At 44.6% G+C, this 19337-nt stretch overlaps 2 protein-coding genes across 10 annotated transcripts in view; one reads left to right on the top strand and one right to left on the bottom strand.

Moving 5' to 3' along the window:
- CHTF18 (chromosome transmission fidelity factor 18) overlaps positions 1-994 on the bottom strand; it is a 55311-nt gene extending 54317 nt beyond the window's left edge. For 2 of the 3 annotated variants that reach the window (XR_005559941.1, XM_039369903.1), the window contains exon 1: positions 832-994. Coding sequence is in view for 2 of the 3 variants with exons in the window: in XM_039369903.1 (XP_039225837.1) it covers positions 832-919 (88 nt within the window). In the remaining variant the exon portion in view is untranslated. The remainder of the gene's footprint in view (positions 1-831) is intronic. The other variant, XM_039369902.1, reaches the window with a different exon arrangement.
- A 10-nt stretch (positions 995-1004) lies between these two features.
- RPUSD1 (RNA pseudouridine synthase domain containing 1) overlaps positions 1005-19337 on the top strand; it is a 30045-nt gene continuing 11712 nt past the window's right edge. The window contains exons 1-5 of one of the 7 annotated variants that reach the window (XM_039369905.1): positions 1005-1136; positions 1697-1806; positions 3220-3285; positions 18232-18424; positions 19048-19171. In XM_039369905.1, the coding sequence (XP_039225839.1) occupies positions 3252-3285; positions 18232-18424; positions 19048-19171 (351 nt within the window). In that variant the 5' untranslated portion in view covers positions 1005-1136; positions 1697-1806; positions 3220-3251. Of the gene's footprint in view, positions 1137-1158; positions 1807-3219; positions 3286-18231; positions 18425-19047; positions 19172-19337 lie in introns of those variants that run through there. The other 6 variants (XM_039369907.1, XM_039369911.1, XM_039369909.1 and 3 more) reach the window with 6 other exon arrangements.

Here is a 19337-nt window from a genome sequence, read left to right as displayed (position 1 = left end):
TCCTCGACCATGCCATGGTTTAGGCAACGATAGATTACATGGGCCAAATCTGGTCTCAAAACCATTTCATCTAGCCCAAGTAAGTTAAAAAGTTTGCTGGTACACTCTCTATAGAGAACAGTACTCTCAACTGATATGCATGGAAATACCCTCTAGGACCAGGTCAGGACATATGGTAGATAATTAGAAAAGGGAGACCATTAATTGCTGTCAGGTCACTGACAGCCATAACTGAGACAGATGAGATTTTCCCAGGGATGATTTGTGTCCACTCTGGTCTTCCCATGGTGCATTCACTACCACTGCAACTGAGTCCATCCACTTTTCTGCCTCTCTGTCCGCCTTTCCCGGCATCTCCAGAGAGCTGGGTCTTCGCACGGCCGAAGCAGGATAACCTGAGCCTGGTCATCGAGGCCTGGAGTGAGAGCTGAATCCGTTTGGTTTTTTAAACAGTAATTGCCTGGAGGTGGCATTCTGGGACCCTTTTCCGAGGCACCCGGGCTGCCGAGATCCAGGGCATCTCGGGATGGCAGCAGAGATGCGGAGGGCATTGGCTGAGCTGCTCACGAAGGGCCCAGATAAAGCAGCCCGTCTAGTTACAGGGGAAGCTGCAGCCCCAGAGCCTCCCCTCGCAGTGGGGAGCCGGCAGCGCCTTCCCCGAGCGGAGAACTTCTCGTCCTGGGAGGCGGCAGAGTCCCTCGTACAAGCCCTTTCCCCACCTCCGCCCCGGGCCTCTGCAGCTCGTCCCTCTTCTTCGGGGCGCGTCTGGTTTTGTCCCCGAGTCCCGAAGAGGCGGCGTTAGCGCATCGCGCCCTCCCACGCTCTGCCCACCTTCCAGCTCCGCCAGGACCTCCAGCTCGTCGGCGAACTGCGCCTCGAACTCGTCCTCGATGCCGTACAGCTCCCGCTCGTCCTCCATCGCTCGTCCCCTCCGCTCCGCTTGGCGGCGGGAAAGAGGAGCGCCCGCCGGGCCGCCCTCTTCCGGCCGGAGAGCCAGCCGGGCGCGCGCAAAACCTGTACTTCCGGGGGAGCCTCCCAGCCATCCTCCGCTCCCCCAGGGAAGCGCTGATTGGTCCGCGCGGGCCGGGAGGCGGTCCTCGAGGGGCCGGCTTCGCCGACAGCTGGGACCGGGGCAGGTGGGTCGGCCGCTCGCTCGCTCGCTCGCTGGCCCCTCCCTTTGCGGCGCGCGGGTGGGGGAGGCCTGGCTGCTTTGCCCAGGCTGGCGGCCCTGAGCCGGAGCGGCCGCACCGAGGGGGGAGGCGTCGATGGCCGGGACGCTTATCCGGCCAAAGGAGCGGCGCGCCTCCCGGGCACCAGAGATCGGCCGCGGAGGCTGGGCTGCGGCCCCTCAGCCCAAATCGGGGGGCTCGGCGGGGCGGGCCCGGTTGTCCTTGCGGGGAAACCGCGACGGAGCCCAGGCTGGGAAGTGGCGGGAGGAGCGAAGGAGGCTCGGGGAGCCCCGCGGCGGCCCCGAAGGAAGGCGCGCGAGGCTGCTTCCCCGTCCCCAAACTGCGGGCTGGGCGAACTTGTGAATGGCTGGAGAGCAGAGCTTCTGTCCACGCGCAGAGTTCTTTCTCCCTGACTGCTCAAAAAAGGCGGGTGGCCGCCCGTTAGACAAGATCTCTGTTAGGCCTAGTTGCTCTTAGTGGGGAACACAACCGTATTTATTTATATTTTATTTATTTTTCAAATTTAGGTGGTGCCCATCTCACTTTGCTTGACCCGGGGGTTGCCCCTGGAAAATGGTCGGGGGTGTGCCCAGGAGCCTTAAGGACTGGTTTTGCGGGTCTGGTAAAAGGTGATAAGGTACTGTGCAGTCAGTTTTCGTATAGGCTTGATGGCTATTCCAAGACTGCAAAACAATGGGCAGCCCGGGGCCTCTGGCTGCCCCTTGCGCCATAAACCACAAATTTAAAAATTACAACACTGGGATTCACACAACTCACTGAATCTTGCGAATGAGAAGAGGATATACATTTTGTAAGAAATAAACTCAAACCAAACAAGTCATGTTTAGGACTATGAGGAAGTTTTCTGGTGATAAGATCTACCAACCATGGAATAGGTGGCCAGAAGGAATCTGTTAGGTTTCATTGCAGCGGTTAACATGTTCAACATACTTTTGTGGGAATAGAATAGAATAAGTTTCTCCTTAATTCCAGATTGCTTCTCTTTTTGATCAGTTTCCAACCATTTTCTTGTCCTGCCCTCTGGTGCTTTGGAGAATAACGTGACCCCCCGTCTTTTTTGTGGCAGCCCCTGAGATACTGGCACCCTGCTATCATGTGTCCCCTATTTCTTCTTTTCTTTAGACAAGCCCAGGGGTAGGCAACCTTGGCTGTTTTTTAACTCGTGGGCTTCAACTCACAGAATTCCTGAGCCAAGGTTGCCTACCCCTGGACTAGCCAAACCCAAGTCCTGCAGCTGTTCTTTGTATGTTTTGGTGTCCAGACCTTTAATCATCTTAGTTGCTCTTTGAATTTTTTTTTCCAAATTCTCAACATCTTTTTTGTGATATGGTGACCCAAATTGGCTGCAGTATTCCAGGTGTGGTCTTACTAAAGTTTTATAAAGTGATACTAATACTTCGTATGATCTTGATTCTATGCCTCTGTTTATACAACCCAGGATTGTATTAGCTTTTTTGGCTGCTGCTGCACACTGCTGGCTCATAGTCAAGTGATTGTCCACTAGGACTCCAAGGTCCCTTTCAAAGTTACTGTTTTTAAATAATACAGTAAATAATTACAATAATTAAATAATACAGTAAATAATTACAATCACAACTGAGCCCAAAATTTCTGTTGCTAAGTGAAACATTTGCTAAGTGAGTTTTGCCCCCTTTTATGACTTTTCTTGTCACATTTGTTTGCAGTTGTTAAATTAATAACATGGTTGTTAAGTGAATCTGGCTTCCCCATTGACTTGGTTTGTCATAATGTTGTAAAAGGTGATCACATAACCCTGGGACACTGCAACCATCATAAATATGAGTCAGTTGCCAAGCATCTGAATTTTGATGACGTGACCATGGGGATGCTGGAATGGTCGTGCGAAAAACGGTCATCACTTTTTTCAGGGACGTAACTTCAAATGAACTATTGTAACTTGTGGACTACCTGTATACATTTTAGAGGCAGAGTAAGAATATCGTGGATGGAAAAGAAAATTTAACTTTTAAACTTTATTTCATTGTGATGTTTTCTGATTGTTTTTCAGAATTATTGAGCTTTACAGCATTGCCACCAGATATGAAAGAATTATTCTGGTCCGATTCTTCCAAAGGTGATGTTTCAAAGGCAACTGAACTGTCTTTGTTTTTTTCGTGAAGGTGTTTCACTTCTCATCCATGAAGTTTCTTCAATTGTGACTGAATGGTTGGGGGAATGGAAAGATTTATATGACTTGCAGTCATCTGGTCATTAGCACTCTCTCTAAAAGTTGTTGAGGCTATTTGTGGGTTTATCTGTGCCTTCAGGGTCACCTGAATCAGAATGTGGAAACTTCTTGGGACTGCTGAAAGGACTGTGTTGTAAACAGGTGGTGTCATATCCCTCCCCCTTTGTTGAGAGAGGGCTATTCAACCTGTAACGTAGATGATCTTTTTGATCCTTCTTTCAAACCAGTGGTCCTCTCTGTCCAGAATGTGGACTGTGTCTGTCATCAAAAGAGTGACATTTGTCTTTCAAATGCAGATAGACCATTAAATCTTGTCCCGATGTGTTCTCCTATTTTATGCCATGCATTTGTGAAGTAGTTGTTTTGTTTCTCCAATGTACAGATCTGTACATGTCTCAGTGCATTGTATTGTATATATCACGTAGCTCAGTTTGTGTCTCTGTGTTTTATCCATGGGGTAGACAAGCTTCTGCCTTAGTGTATTTTTCGGTTTAAAGTGTGCATGTGTGTTGTGTGCTCTTCAGATATTCCTGAGCTTTTCAGATATTTCTACAACATAACGAATAACAATATTGCTTAATTTGATAAAGTGACTAAATTAATAGACCAGCAAAATGCTGTGGACATGGTATACTTAGATTTCAGTAAGGCATTTGACAAAGTAGACCACAACCTACTTCTTGGTAAGCTAGAAAAATGTGGAATAGACAACATTACCACCAAATGGATTTATAGCTGGCTAACAAATCGTACTCAACAAGTATTCCTTGATGGTAATACATCCACATGGATAGAAGTAAGCAGTGGGGTATCACAAGACTCTGTCTTAGGCCTAGTATTCTTCAATATCTTCATAAATGACTTAGATGAGACTTCCGGTTTGGTGTCGTAGCTATACATATGCAGGAAGGTAGGGCTCTGTGCCCAATTTTGCCCTGCTGGGGGCTTAAAAGGGCCTAAAATTGCCCCAGAGAGGTGATGCAGAAGGAGGAGTGCATCGTCAATCACGGAGAGATCATGGAGAGATTCATCCTAGGAAAGCCCTCTGAATCGGCGGGGAAAGACTGGCTGCATTCATGTGGCCAGCCGCCAGCTACTGACAACCGAAGAAAGAAAGCACTAATTAGCAGATTGTAAACAGTGTGTTTGGATCAGGGTGAGAATATTGATCCTTTCTTTACTATTTTACAACTGGATTTCCTGGAAAAGGCTCCCAGAAGCTAAAAACCTCCGAACACGAGAAGGGAGGGGATTGTAGCGCCACCCTTCCAGAGGAATGGAAGTGGCATTTTAATTTTTCTATGGGGAACAGAAATATTTAACACTGAAATGGAAGTAATATAAAGCTATAGTTTTGATAAATTTGAGACTTGAGAAAATTGTTAAGATTTTCTCTCTGAAAGTATAGTGGGGTGAAATACAAGAAATCAACCTTCTGTTTTAAGAGTCGGAAAATGGATATTGAATGACATCTAGTGGTGGATTAGAGTATAACCACAGCTGCAATGATTGATGCAGACTTGGCAAGAAGCCTAGAAATAGATAACAATCTAGCTTCTTTGTTGTTTGGTAACTTTTAACTCAACAGAAAGCACTGGCAACAGAAAAAGTTGGTACACTTACTACAGTGTGAGAACTTAATTGTTTTGAAACCTGTTGACCTTCTTGGATTATAAACATATACTGAGCTCTGACTTTTAAGAACTATTTGGAAAGAAAGGAAAATTTGACTTTTGGCTACGTTTGTCTGGGGGAGGCTTTTGGATTGTTTTTAGGGTGATTTAATATTTTGAATACTTTGGATTGCAAACTTTGGCCAATTGACAATTTCTGGACACCTGAGCAGAAGGTCTATTACAAAATATTGCTTTCAATGGTGGACTTTTATTCTGGAACCTACTGGATTATAAAGACTACATATAAATACCAGAAGAACTAGATGAGACTTTGTTCCATGGACATTAAGATTGGTGGTATTAGACAAAACTAGTATTTGGGGATCACAGCAGTTCTGACAGAATATCTAGAGGGGTGAGAATAAAATGGATCCATTATATCTAGCCAACAGTGGTAGGAGAACATATTTAATACCCCCATTTGAAGCCTCCAGCCAAGGAGTACCAAGGATCTGTAGGGGTGACCCCTCAAGGAGAAGTAAATATTTTCTAGAACAGTGGTTCTCAACCTGTGGGTCGGGACCCCATTTGGGGTCGAACGACCATTTCACGGGGGTCGCCAAACAAGGCTGTCCGCCATTTTTCCCTCCTTTTCTTTGGCCACGCCCCTTGCACCCAGTGATGTATAAGTGGTTGGGGGTCACCACAACATGGGGGACTGTATTATGGGGTCGCGGCATTAGAAAGGTTGAGAACCACTGTTCTAGAAGGAAATATACATTTTATGCTACAATTAATTCAGGAGATAATTATTTCACATAAAGAAGATGCAAGAAGAAACCATGATGATATTAAAAACAATTTTGATAATATAAATGAGCAAATCTCTAACTTAACCTTACAACTAGAACGTTCCCAGAAAACGATTACCAAAAATGAACAAATAAGTCAGAAAACAAAAGATGAATCAGAGGAAATTGATTCAAAGACACAAGATATAAAAGAAGGGAAACATAAATTGGCACAGACAAATAAAAATCTGTAAGACTTAAGTACAACAACAGAAATAGAAAAGGCACCCTATTCTTTAGGTTTTCAAAATATAAATGAGAATAAGGAAGAAGATTTTAAAAAACAGATCATAAAGCTGTTAGGGGAAATGCCAGAAATTGGGAGACAAAAAATGAAAAAAGAAGCTGAGGGAGAAGGAAAGTGGGAGGTGTTTAATGACTTACTGGGCAGAATTCCCCCTCAAAAATACCCTAATTAAATTGTTTTTTCCATTCCAAGCAATATTTACAAAAACAGGAAGATTTTTTGGTGATTTAATAACTTTGGCCTGGAAAGCTAATTGGCAAAGGAAAAAAGCTAGAGTTAGACTAAAAAAACAGAAGATCTGACTTACCAGATGGGATATTATATGATCCAATATTTGTTTGAATATGATCAAAAGAATAGATAAACTATAGGTATAAACAGGTTTTTATAATAAGAAAGGTAATTTATAATTAGAATAGCACTCTTTCTTTTGATATGGGAATTATAAAAACACTACGATGGCTTGTATAAATGAAATTTATACACAAATGTAACTAACTTTGAGAAAAACTTAACTGACAAAGATATTTTGAATACCAATGGGAAATTAAACTTAAATAAGAGCTTGAAAAACAGGATATTGATTGAATAAGGAGACTTTAATTGCAAATACAATTAAAATATAAAGTGGTTAGAAAAGAGGTTATAAATTATTACTGTTATTGTATAACACTATAAAAATATGAAAAGGATGGGTATATTTAATTTTGTATGTATTAATAATAGTAAGAATTGTATTTGTTCAATGTTGGGAAAATGAAAACACTATGGGAAGAAGAGAGGATCGGGGAAAAACACTGGATTGTGTAGCATTGAATAGATTTATATTAAAGAAATTAAGATGCAATATTGAGTAACAAATGGACCCGGACATCATGTTGTTTACTAAGCAGTTATGATTTGTAATAACAGAAAATGAATAAAACACTTATAAAAAAATAAATAAATGACTTAGATGAGGGAATAGAAGGGGAACTCATCAAATTTGCAGATTACACTAAACTGGCAGGAATAGCCAACACTCCAGAAGACAAGCTCAGGATCCAACAAGATCTCTTTTTAAATAATAATATTTTATTAATTTTCTATTTTTACAAATTGTACGTGCTTAATAAACAACATGTTGTCTGGGACCCTTTTTTACTTAATAATACACATTGAATTCCTAATCTCTACTTCTTTTTTCCAGCCAGTGATAAGCTACATTCTATATTTGGAATTATTCTATGTCTTTTTTTTCTTTATCCTTCAATATTAATCTGTCCATTTCTACACAGTCCAGTGTTTACTTGATCCTCTTTTCTTCAGATAGTGTTTTTTCATTTTTTCCAACACTAAGCAAATACAATTCTTACTGCTATTAATACATGCAACATTTAGTATATATCTCCTCATCATATTTTTCTAATATTATACCTAATAAAAATAGTTCCAGCTTATAACAACTTTTCTATCCAACTCATATCTCAGTTATGTGCAAAATCTACTCTAAACACAACAAATTTGGTGCTGTACCTCTATTCCACCACCAGATGTCCTTAGATATCTATTTTCCAGCACTTGAAAACGAAAAATTATTTCAGCTTTAAAGTTTCTTAAAGTTCACCCCAATATTCTTTCTAAAAGAAAAATCTTAACAGTTTTCTAAGTTCTCAAGTTTGTCAAAGCTATATCTTTATATTACTTCCACTTTAGTATTATATACTTCTCTATTTTTGTCCCCCAAAAAGAATCGGGCCACCACTTTCGTTTCTCTGGAAGGGTAGGGCAAAAATCCCCTTCTCACGTTTGGGGACTTTCTTGCTTTTTGGAAGTTAGTCTTTTCCAGGGAATCAAGTATCAAAATAGTAGCGAAAGAATCAGTATTCTCACCCCGTTCAAAACACGCTGCTTACGATCTGCTGATTAGTGGAATTAAGGGAAAACGTCCTAACAGTGAAGACAATTAACTAGTGGAATAGCTTGCCTTCAAAAATCATGGGCATTTTATCACTGGAGGTTTTTAAGAAGAGACTAGACTGGCACTTATCTGAAATGATATAGGTTCTCCTGCTTGAGCAGACGGATGGACTAGAAGATCTCCAAGGTCCTATTCCATTCCATTCTGTTCTATTCTATTCTATTCCTTGTTCCCTTTGTCTGTTATGGAAGAGCTTCTGCTGGGTCTTTTTCTGGACTTGATGAAGGCCCAATTGGGGTAACCACAAGTTCTGAAGGCTTCCTTGATGTGTTTTAGTTCTTTTCCCTCTTTACTGGTAAGCAAACTGTCAAACTTTGCTGGATTTGGCGGCAGCTATCTTTGTTTCATTCTCGGTTGCCACAGTATTGGGAGGGGGGAGATGTATTCAATAAATTGTTCTGTGGGAACCAAGGTCAAGTTACCTAAGTGTTTGATGGACTGAAGTTACTGTTAGAAAGCCCACCAAAGTAGTTAATTGGGGATTGTGGTTTATGACACACTGCAGGAGTGGGGAGTTCAACTTTTACTCTGTAACCATTGAGGGGGGAACTTTCAGTCTTGGGTTCACCTTTGTTTGTGCTGATACTATGTAGCCAATAAATGTGTCCTTTGAGGAAAGCAATTGCCTTGGAGTTCTTATTTCTACTGGTCTCATCTATCAGAACTATGACATTAATCCAAGACTCCAAAAAATCTCCAAACCTGAGCCTCTAGGAGGACGATAAAGACTCAGGGAAGATCACAGAGATGGAAAAGAAAGGGAAGTTAATCTTGAGCCTTGGAGCGGCAGCAGTGGATGAAGTGCAAGTTGCTGGAGAGTGCAATCCTTGTGGCCGGAGTGAGACCAAAGGCCCGAGAGGTCCCGTTGGAGAAGCTGATGCAGAGAGAAGAAGCGTTCATCCTCGGAGGGACCTAGCAGTCAAATGTTGCCCTACCTCTCAAGAGCACGGTAAAAGCTGCAAAGGTCAAGTTCCCACTGATCTCGTCCCAGGGCTTCTGTTCCCCTGTTATGATGATGCCAGCCACCTGGGATGAGTCAGGGGAATGGAAATACCTGACTGCTATCACAGCCACTTAGTGAGGGAGAAGTTTGACAGGCTGGAGATGGGCAAAGGACAGGCCACATGCCAGTTGATCTCAGGTGAGCAAGAAGGCAGGTGACCTCACGAAACCCCACCGCTCTGGCAAAGTCCCAGTCCCATAGTGATGGTGTGGGCCGCCTCCCCATTGCCAAATCCAGACCTAATATGAAGTCCAGTGCACTGGCAGAGTCCTGACTCCTACCGACACCACGCCAGCCTGGATCGACCCCAGCGATAGATTAGTCCTGAGTATTAACAGTGTTCTGCCAGCCCCGACCGGAGCCAGCATCACGCTAGCCCAGATCAATGATGTCCTCCTAGCCTGGACCGTCAATGACATTCTCCTAGCCGCTACCAATGCCCGATAAGCCCTCACTGTTATCGGTGCCATGCCAGCCCTGAGCGCCGGTGGCACCTGACCAGCCCAGGCCGCTACCAACGCCCAGCTGGTTCTGACCGCTACCAGTGTCGTGCCAGTCCTGACCGTCGACATCCTGCCAGCCCGGGACCCCTGCCAAGGGTCTTCCATCGAGATGGATTTCAGCAACCCCAATCCCACTTGTCTGGTTTGCTGCAGGCTCTTTGAGACTGATGACCAGCAGATCCAACCCCACCCAAGCCCACTTTTGACGATGATCCCGAGAAGGTGACTGTTTCCCCGAACTACGTGTGGTCTCATGTAAATTGTTATTTAGACGCCACCGAAATAGTTGATATTGTAGCCGCAAATTTGGAGGGGGAAGCCATGGAGTGGATGACTGCCCTACGTGAGGAGCAGGCACCAGAGCTATGAGATTTCGATCTATTCATACGTGGGCTAAGAGCCAGATTTGAAGATGTCCCAAGCTGTGCAAGCCAAAAAGGACATCCACAATGTGAAGCAGAGGGGTCGGTCTGCAAAAGAGCACATAAGAGAATTTCGAAGGTAGTGGAACAGATTAGGACAATCATTGATCCACTACTTCAAAGCAGGGTTGGACCACAATCTGTTCCAGGACATGCATCTGCTGTGGGAATCCTGAGCAACTCCATGATTGGTACCATTTGGCTATGAATTTGGATGCCGAGCTGACCCAGTACCACAAGCCTGCAGCTTCAGGACCCCGACCAAGGCGAGATCTAGTGAAACGCCAAACGTCTCAATGCCCCTCACCTGCGATGACTGGATCCATTAGGGCTCCTGCTAGATCCCAGATCAAGTGTTTCAGATGTTGGCAACTTGGTTGTCGAGCAGTAGACTGTCTGGTCCCTTTCCCTCAGCTCCCTCCCCCAGCGCGAGAGGAATCGAATTGGGTCAGCCAGGGATAAGTTGTACAAGTCACTTCTCCTCCCCAGGAGAAGCAAGAGGACTCAGCTGAATGCCTGCCCGTGCCATACCCATACAACAGCAATGATGCAGGAGAAGACGACCTGATGGTGAGTCAGCCTATCCCACCATTTGTTCTATCTGCCAAATTGTTGGTACCTAAATCAGGGGCTCAGATGGACTTGAACATTTTAGTTGATTTGGGCTGCACCCGATGCTTGATCAACCTCCCCACTGTAGTAAAACTGCGCATTAGAGCAAAACTGCTGCCTCTACCCATGAGGTTTGAGCAGGCTGATGGGTCTCTCATAGGAGGGGTTCCAGCCACCCACTTAACTGAATTAGTGCACTTAGAGATAGGGGAGCATTGGGAGCTAATCCATTTTGTGATGATCCTCAAAATGACAGAAGCAGTAATCCTAAGGCTAGCTTGCTTGATAATTGGCACCCTATGATCTGGTGGAAGAACAGAATGAGGACTCTGAGATTAGCAACAGGACCTTCTCCTCCTCCCATAGTCAGTAGCTCCAGTGACAGCCAAGGGCAGCACCTGGAGACCTTGAAGTCCTCTGTGAGTCCCCCACCAGGAGAGCCACTCATCCCAAGCGAATAGAGAGATCTTGCAGAAGCGTTCAGCGAGGGGGAGTGTGATGTCCTGCCCCCCCCCCAGAACCACAGACTACTATTGAAATTTTACCAGGAGCCAAATTACCCAAACCAAAAATGTATTCAATGACCATCCGCGAACTGAAGGAATTGAGGGCATATATTGATAAGAACTTGGCCATTGATAAGATCCAGCCAGCAAAATCCTGAGTGGCCACCCCTGTACTTTTTAAGAAAAAAAAAAGATGGGTTGATGGGGCTGTGCATAGACTATAAGGGGTTAAACAGTGTGGAGAATATATACCCCCTTCTCTTGATGAAAGACATGTTAGCTCATTTAGCAAAAGGAAAAGTCTTTACTAAATTAGACCTAAGAGGGGTGTATTACCGAGTGAGGATCAAGGAAGGAGACAAGTGGAAAACGGCTTTTAACAGCCCATTGGGAAGCTTACAATTCAATATGATGCCTTTCAGCCTGCAGGGGGCTCCTACTGTGTTCATGCAATTAATTAATCAAGTACTGCATAATCATCTGTATAAGGGGTTTTTAGTCTACCTTGGTGACATCCTCATCTATACAGAGACCATGGCAGAGCATGTCAAATTAGTATGTGAAGTGTTCAAAAAACTGCTAAATATTAAATTTTACACAAACTTATCAAAATGCGAGTTCCACCAAACACGCCTGGATTACCTAGGACAGTGATGGCAAATCTTTTAGAGACTGAGTGCCCAAAGTGCAACCCAAAACCCACTTATTTATTGCAAAGTAGATTACAGTGGTCATGACAGAGTGGGTGGGTGTGGGTGTGGCCACCTCAATATTGCTTGTGGGGGGGACGCCTGTGGGGGCCGGGCAGGGTTGAGGAAATTCAGGGGCTCTCTGGCAGGTGGGGTGGTGGGCAGGAGGCTTGTCCTGTGGGGTGAGACGGGGCAGGGCGGGGGTGTCATTGCCGTGGGGCAAGGCGAGGCGGGCTGGAGTGGCTGCTGCCTGACACCATCCGTCTTCACACACAGAGGCCAGCAAGCGCATGGGGGCTCATGGTGTCCGTCAGCAGCCACAGCCTGCCAGCCCCTCGACCAGTGCACTTTGGGGCTTCGCAGCCTGCTGCCAATACTGGGCCAGCCCTCCATCAGCAGGCAGATTAGGGGAGGGGGGAGGCATGTGATGCAGACTGCCAGACGCGCCTACTCCGTTCTATCTATTTTTGCAGTTGGAGACCAGGTTGCTGCTGATCATCTCAGCCCCCTCACAGATCATGCCCTTGCCCTGCGCGTAGAGCCTATTTCCCTCACGTACCCGACGCACCTTGGCCACGACTCGGGCTGTTGCTGTCAGCAGCTCGCACAGGTCCATTAGGCTGCCACCGCCGCCTGGAGCACCTGGCCCGCCTAGCACAAAGGTGGTGAATTGGCCAGCTAGCAAGCTCGAGTAGAGGTGGTAGGGCATGCCCACGCCCAACAAGCCAAAGGCTACTGCGAGCAGGGAAAGCCAGATCCCCATCAACACCATGGCCCCCCCAATCCCAGCTAGGATTGCGTGCCTCTCCCCCCATCTCTGCTGGGCCTGAGTGGCCATGAAGCCGATGGGGATCCGGCTTTCCCCGCTTGGGGTGGCCTTTTGCCTGCTGGTCCTGGGTGTGCTCTACCACCTCTACGTGGGACTTCCTAGCCGACTGTTTCATCTCCTTCATGCTGGGTGGGCCTGCAGCTCTGGGCAGCAGCCTAATGGACCTGCGCGAGTGGCTAGCAGCTGAGGTAGGTACTGAGGTGCGCGAGGGGAATGTGCTCCACCCGCTAAGCAAGGACAAGACCCTCAAGGGGGCTGAGATGACCAATGGCAACCAGCTCTCCAACCAAAAAGAGATGGGATGGAGTAGGCATGTCCAGCAGTCCACATCACGTGCTTCCCTGACTCTGTGTGCTGCCGGTGCCACCATGGCGTTGCTGGAGGGCCAGCCCGATATTCACAGCAGGCTACACAGTCCCTGCTGCCGGATACTGTTGGCCCCTGTGCACTCACCGCCTCTTGTGTGTGTGCCTTGGCCGCCAGGCCGGGCAGGACCCGGGCAGCGGGGACCAGTCCCTCGCCATCTCCGGGGCATCCCCGGGGGACCAACACTGCTTGCTTGCTCACTTCCTGCCCCGTTGCTTCCATACGCCACGTGCTTGCTACTCTGGCAAACTGCTGGGGCAACGGTGTGTGTGTTCACAGAGAGGGCTCTGAGTGCTGCCTCTGTCATGCTTGCCATAGTTTTGCTACCACTGACCTAGGATATAGGTGTTATGGTTCCAAAAGAAGCAGCTTTTCAAAGAACTTTGAGGCTTTGTTTACCTTAAAGAATCCTTTTATTGCTACATAGCTTCGGCACGTACATAATGAAGCCAAAAACTGAATCCTCCCACCCCCAATCACCCGTAACAAAGCATAACTCACTCCTTCATTTTACAGTCATCAATCATGTTCTTCAATTAATTTGAAGTGTGAACTTTCCCTCCTGTAACTCCTCTGGTTACAGCTGACCTTGGAAATACTGTACTGAAATATTGTTGTGGCTAACTATCCCCTGAGAACATACTTTCCCACCCGCTATTCTAACATTGTCTGACTTTAACTCTAGAAGTGATATGCAGGTTAAATAAAACATGTTTGCTTCTTCATATATGGCAAGCAAGAACATCCGGTGTTAGCAGTCTTGACATCAGGATTTCCAGTGAAGGTGTTGAGATGGACCCAGCTAAAGTAAAAACTGTACTGGATTGGCAAACTCCAAGGACCTGTAAGCAACTCCAGAGTTGCAATTCATCCCTTCCTTTGCTGAGATTGCTTTGCCAATTACTGAACTGTTAAAAACAGAAAAAACAGGGGAAGCCACATCCCTGCCAACCCCTGCCTTGGTCCATAGAATACCAAACTGCTTTTGAGAATTTAAAGAGACTGTTTGCAGCAGAACCCGTTCTCAAACATCCCAATTCTGAGAAACAATTCATCATCCAAGCCGATGCTAGTGATGTAGCTATGCAAAGGAATGGGAAGGGGGATTTGCAGCCTTGTCACCTCTAAAAAGTTAACAGATAATGAACGAAGGTGGGTGGTCTGGGAGAAAGAGGCTTTTGCAGTGTGGTGGACTCTGCTCACCTGGCATCACTTTCTTGAAGGGGGCAACTTGCCTTTTGAAGTGTGGACTGATCACAAAAATCTAGAAGCACTGAACCCCCCCCCCCCATAAGTTATCTCCTAAACAAGTTCGGTGGGCACAATATTTTAACTTTCAATTTCACACTAAAATACATCTTGGGAGGAAAAAATTTCCTAGCTGACACCCTGTCCAGACTGCCCTGATACAAAAGCTGTTGAAAAGAGATTGTAAACTCTATCATTCTGCAACCAGAGTCAGTCTCTCAAGTAACTACAGGGGGGGCATCATGGGAAAAATCAACTGAACCTGGTAGCCTGTTAACAAACAGGCTAAAGGAGGAGTTGAAGACTGACTCCTAGTTCCTGGCAAATAAAACCATACTGACTTGTCGGGACAGGTTAGCTTGGAAAGGATTGAAACTACCTACCAGAAATCCTTAGAGTTTAGGCCCTCCAGCGCAGCCACACTAGCAAACAAGCAGGCCACTTTGGATACCTAAAAACTTTACATTTAATTTGACAGCAGTTTTGATAGCCAGGCTAAAGAATGATGTTGAGAATTATGTGAAAAGCTATGCAACTTGTGCAACCCAATGAAAAAACGTCCAGGTAAGCACCCAGGTAAGATTATTGCAGCAAGTCACAGATCCTTCCCAACCCTGGGAAGAGATTGCTATGGATTTTATTGTGGAATTACCTGAAAGTAGGGGAAATACAGTAATATGGACTGTGATTGACCTTTTTTCTAAGCAAGCTCACTTCATTGCCTGCACAGGTCTTTCCTCTGCAAAGAAGCTATCAAGGATGTTTCTGAAACATGTCTACTGGCTCTGTGGAGCTCCAAAGCAGATTATTTCAGATGGGTGCAATTCATTGCCAAGTTCTGGAGAGACTTTCTGAAACTTATTGGGTCTACGCAGGGGCTGTCATCGGCTTTTCATCCATCTACTAATGGAATTGCTGAAAAAGCTAACTCTATGGTGGAACAATACATTAGATGTTATGTTGACTAGCAACAAACAACATGGGCCGACCTCCCCTTTGCTGAGGTAGCTTACAATAACACAGTGCATAGCAACACTGGATTCACTCCTTTTAAAATAGTTATTGGTGGGGAGTTCGTTCCCATGCCTGAACTCCTTCAGGACCTTCCTGTTTCTCAAACTTTAGATCAATGGGTAACTTCTTGGAAAGCTGTTTGGGACAATGCAAAAACGGCTCTAATAAAATCCTCAAAAATCTACAAAGAGCAGGCAGACAAGAGAAGGGCCCCCCAGAGGCCATTCCGTGTGGGTGAAAAGGTTTATCTCTACAAAATATCTAAGACTCAAGTTGTCTAGTAAAAAATTAAGACCTAAATTTCTTAGACCTTTTCCAGTAGTGCAGATTATAAACCCAGTCACTGTGGAGTTAAAGCTCCCTCGTCTTTTAGGGAAAATTCACCCTGTATTTCACTGCAGCCTATTGAAGCCATACAGGGAGTCCTCACTGAGACCTCCTCCAAGACAAGCACCTGGTCCTCTTGTTGAGGGAGAGACTCATTACGAAATAAAATGAATCCTTGGTTATACAAGGGAAAGTTACAGTATCTGGTGCAGCGGAAAGGTTACCCACTATCAGAGGCCACCTGGGTTACAAGTACTGATGTAAAAACTGATAGATTAATACGCAAATTTTATGATAGACATCTGAGTAAGCCCAGAGTAAACCCTAACTCTAACTCTCTGCCTGCAGGATTTCTCTCTTCTTTAGGAGATCTGACTGTCAATCTTCGCCCGGATTTGGCTGCAGCCTTTTTTGTTTTGTTCTTGGTTGCCACAGTATTGGGAGGGGGGAGATGTATTCTTTTAGTTTAGACAACAATAAATTGTTCTGTGGGAACCAAGGTCAAGTTACCTAAGTGCTTGGCGAGCTGAAGCTACCATTAGAAAGCCCGCCAAAGTAATTAATTGAGGATTGTGATTTATAACACACTGCAGGGGTGGGGAGTTCAACTTTTACTCTGTAACCATCGGGGGGGGGACTTTCAGACTTGGGTTCACCTTTGTTCGTGCCAATATTATGTAGCCAATAAATGTGTTCTTTGAGGAAAGCAATTGCCTCGGAGTTCTTATTTCTACTGGTTTCGTCTATAAGAACCATGACACAAACCTTCAGCCGAGTGGTAGGGTTCTGATCACTCCCATTTTGTGCTCCAGTGAGTGATGAGAATCAAAATGTAAATACTGATCTGTGTGGGTTTTTTGTAAACTTCAATGTTAAAGCATCTTTCTTAATGTGTACTGTGTAGTCCAGGAAAGCCAGACTATTTTCCTTAACAACTTCCTATGTGAATTTAATGTATCTGTCCACAGAGTTGAAGTGTTTGGTGAAGGCTTCTACTTCCTGTGTTTTAATCTTGACCCAAGTATGGTCCACATACCTATATCAGCGAGTGGGTGGAATTCCTGTGAAGGAGTTTAGGGCTTTGGTTTCTATCTCTTTCGTGTTAAATTGGGCACAAGGGAGAACACAGGGTGCAGCCATGTTTTTGTCTGTAGAAACCTTCATTGTATTTAGAATACATGGTCAGGCAGAGGACCAGCATGGCACATATGTGGTTTGGGCTGAGTTTAGTTCTGTCTCCTAATGTGCTGTTTTGTAGTAGTCGTTTCTTCGCTACCGTGACAGCTTCAGTTGTTGGAATGCAGGTGAAGAATGAAATCATACCATAAGAAACCATAGTCTCATCCGGATCCAGGTTTAGTTTCTAAACCTTGCTCACAAAATCTTGTGAATTACTGATGTGATGGTAGTGTTGCCGACTGGAGGAGCTAATGTGATTAGATGTTTTACAGTGTTGTAGATAATGGAGTTGATGCTGCTGACAATAGGTGGAGTGCCCTCTTTGTGGATTTTGGGGAGTCCATATATGCATGGAGTGGCTTCCCCAGGTTAAAGGCGATAGCATTGTGGTTTGTTGGTGGCATTGTCCTTCAGTAGTTGTTGCAGGAAATCAATCTTTTTCTTATAACTGCTAGTGGGATCTCTCCTCAGAGTCTCATATGTAGTACTGCCCTTCAGAAAACTGTTAACCTTGACACTGTAGTCATCTGTGTTCAAGATAACTGTGCATCTTCCTTTAGCAAGATGATGAAAGTCCACATTCTGGACAGAGAGGACCACTAGTTTGAAAGAGTGGTCAAAGAGATCATGTATGTTAAAATTTAACATCCTTCTCTCAACAGAGGGGGAGGGATAAGACATCATCTATCTTCTTTTTACAACATGGTCCTTTCAGCAGTTCCAAGAAGGTTCCACACCCATTTGCATTCTGATTCAGGTGATCCTGAGGTCACAGATAAACCCCCAAGTGGCTTCAACAGCTCTCAGAAAAAGCGCTAACGACCAGATGAGTGCAAGGAATATAATTCCTTCAATTCCCACAAGTCAGTCAGACTTGAAGCAGATTCTTGGATGAGACGCTTTCAAGGAAAAAACAGTCCAGTTGCCCTTTGAAAAAGCACTCTTGGGACAACTATGACCTGAAGAATTAAGAATCTCCATAGACGTTCTGACCTGATCATTCTAGTGTTTTTATTAAAAAATAATATCATTTTAGAGATCGGGACTGAAGTAATAAACTAATAATAAAACTTATAACAGTTTTCTCTAAGTATGATATTTGGCATTAATGTAATGGTCTGCCATTAAAATTCCCATTGTTGCATAAATATTACTACCATATATCCAAATTCTGCATTTGTTTAATCATATGGTTTTTAACTTAGTTGGTGGTCTATCACTGAACTTTAGTAGCTATTCATAAAACATTGGGTTGGTGCTTTGCAGATACTTTACTGAGTCAAGGGATATGTGCAGAATGATTTCCCATTCCCATTGGAAAATCCTAACTGATTGCCAAACATTTCTGATTAGAGGACACTATAATCCTTTAATGGTGTGAATCGTATTTGTCAAACATCTGATGAAAAATACAGTGTAACAGTTACCAAAGCTCAGAACTCCTGTCTTTTTCTCCAAAGAGTTTGCCACTATGGAGCCTGTAAGTATTGACAACCTGTCAATTTTGTATCAAAGTGAGGACTTCATCGTGGTCAACAAGCACTGGGATGTCCGCATTGACAGCAAGATGTGGTATGAAAAGCTGACACTGCAGAGTCAGCTGAAATACCGATTTCCAGAACTTGCTGATCCAGGCACTTACTATGGCTTCCGGTAAGTGGGTAGGTTTCCGTGAGGCAGGGTGGCGAGTGTTGATGATGGAGACCATGAGTCCCATCTGTTAAGAGAGGGCAACTAGTTCAGCACCAATGCTTGTTTCCAACACTGTTACATCTGGGAATGCTGCTTTTACTCCCTTGTGTATTGAAGCCTTTCCTGTTTGGAGCAATGCTTGGAGCTCAGCACTATAGCAAGGCCTTCTCTTAGCTGCTCGATGTTCCTGCTGAGAATGGGACGGTTGCTTTCTAAAATCCTATACAATTTGTTTTAGATCAATGCTTCCATTGCTGCTAGGTTGCCCATTTTATATTTTTCTGATGTTACTAGTTTTGCCTTCTGATCGGTTGTGTTTTGGTTGTGTTTTATTTTTTTATCATAACTTCATAAGTTTCTATTTGCTTCTGAAGGGGAGTGAGCAGCTTTTTGGCATTACCAAAAAGCAACAGCTGTGATCCCACAAAAGGTATAGTCCTTTGGCTCTAAACAAGAAACCGACCCTCTTTTAGGCCTCAGCCATGTCATATTTAACTCTTTTGAAATATAATGAGTAAGGGTCTACAAATATTTTAATTGGGTTTACATATGAACATACTTTGAGTACTTTTTTTTATTTTTAGGTTTTGCCACCAGCTGGATTTCTCCACCAGTGGAGCACTTTGTGTGGCACTGAACAGAGAGGCAGCTGGCAGTGTATACAAGTGTTTCAAAAACCGGACAGTCACCAAAGCCTACCTTGCATTGGTAAACTACCCCTGTTCTTTCCACTATGTGACAGCCAAACTGCAGTGTTTTCTAGATTGTAGAAATGGAAATGAATTTTTTTCTGAATGTTTAAATTTTGAATGAAGAGGATAGACTTTGCTGAGCAGTAGCGTGTTCGGGTGATAAGAAAAAAATTGTCATATAA

The sequence above is a fragment of the Crotalus tigris genome, unplaced genomic scaffold (assembly GCF_016545835.1).
Source record: "Crotalus tigris isolate CLP2741 ecotype Arizona unplaced genomic scaffold, ASM1654583v1 scf7180000021317.425702, whole genome shotgun sequence".
Taxonomy (NCBI): Eukaryota; Metazoa; Chordata; class Lepidosauria; order Squamata; family Viperidae; genus Crotalus; species Crotalus tigris.
This window is presented reverse-complemented; position numbering and strand designations above follow the sequence as displayed.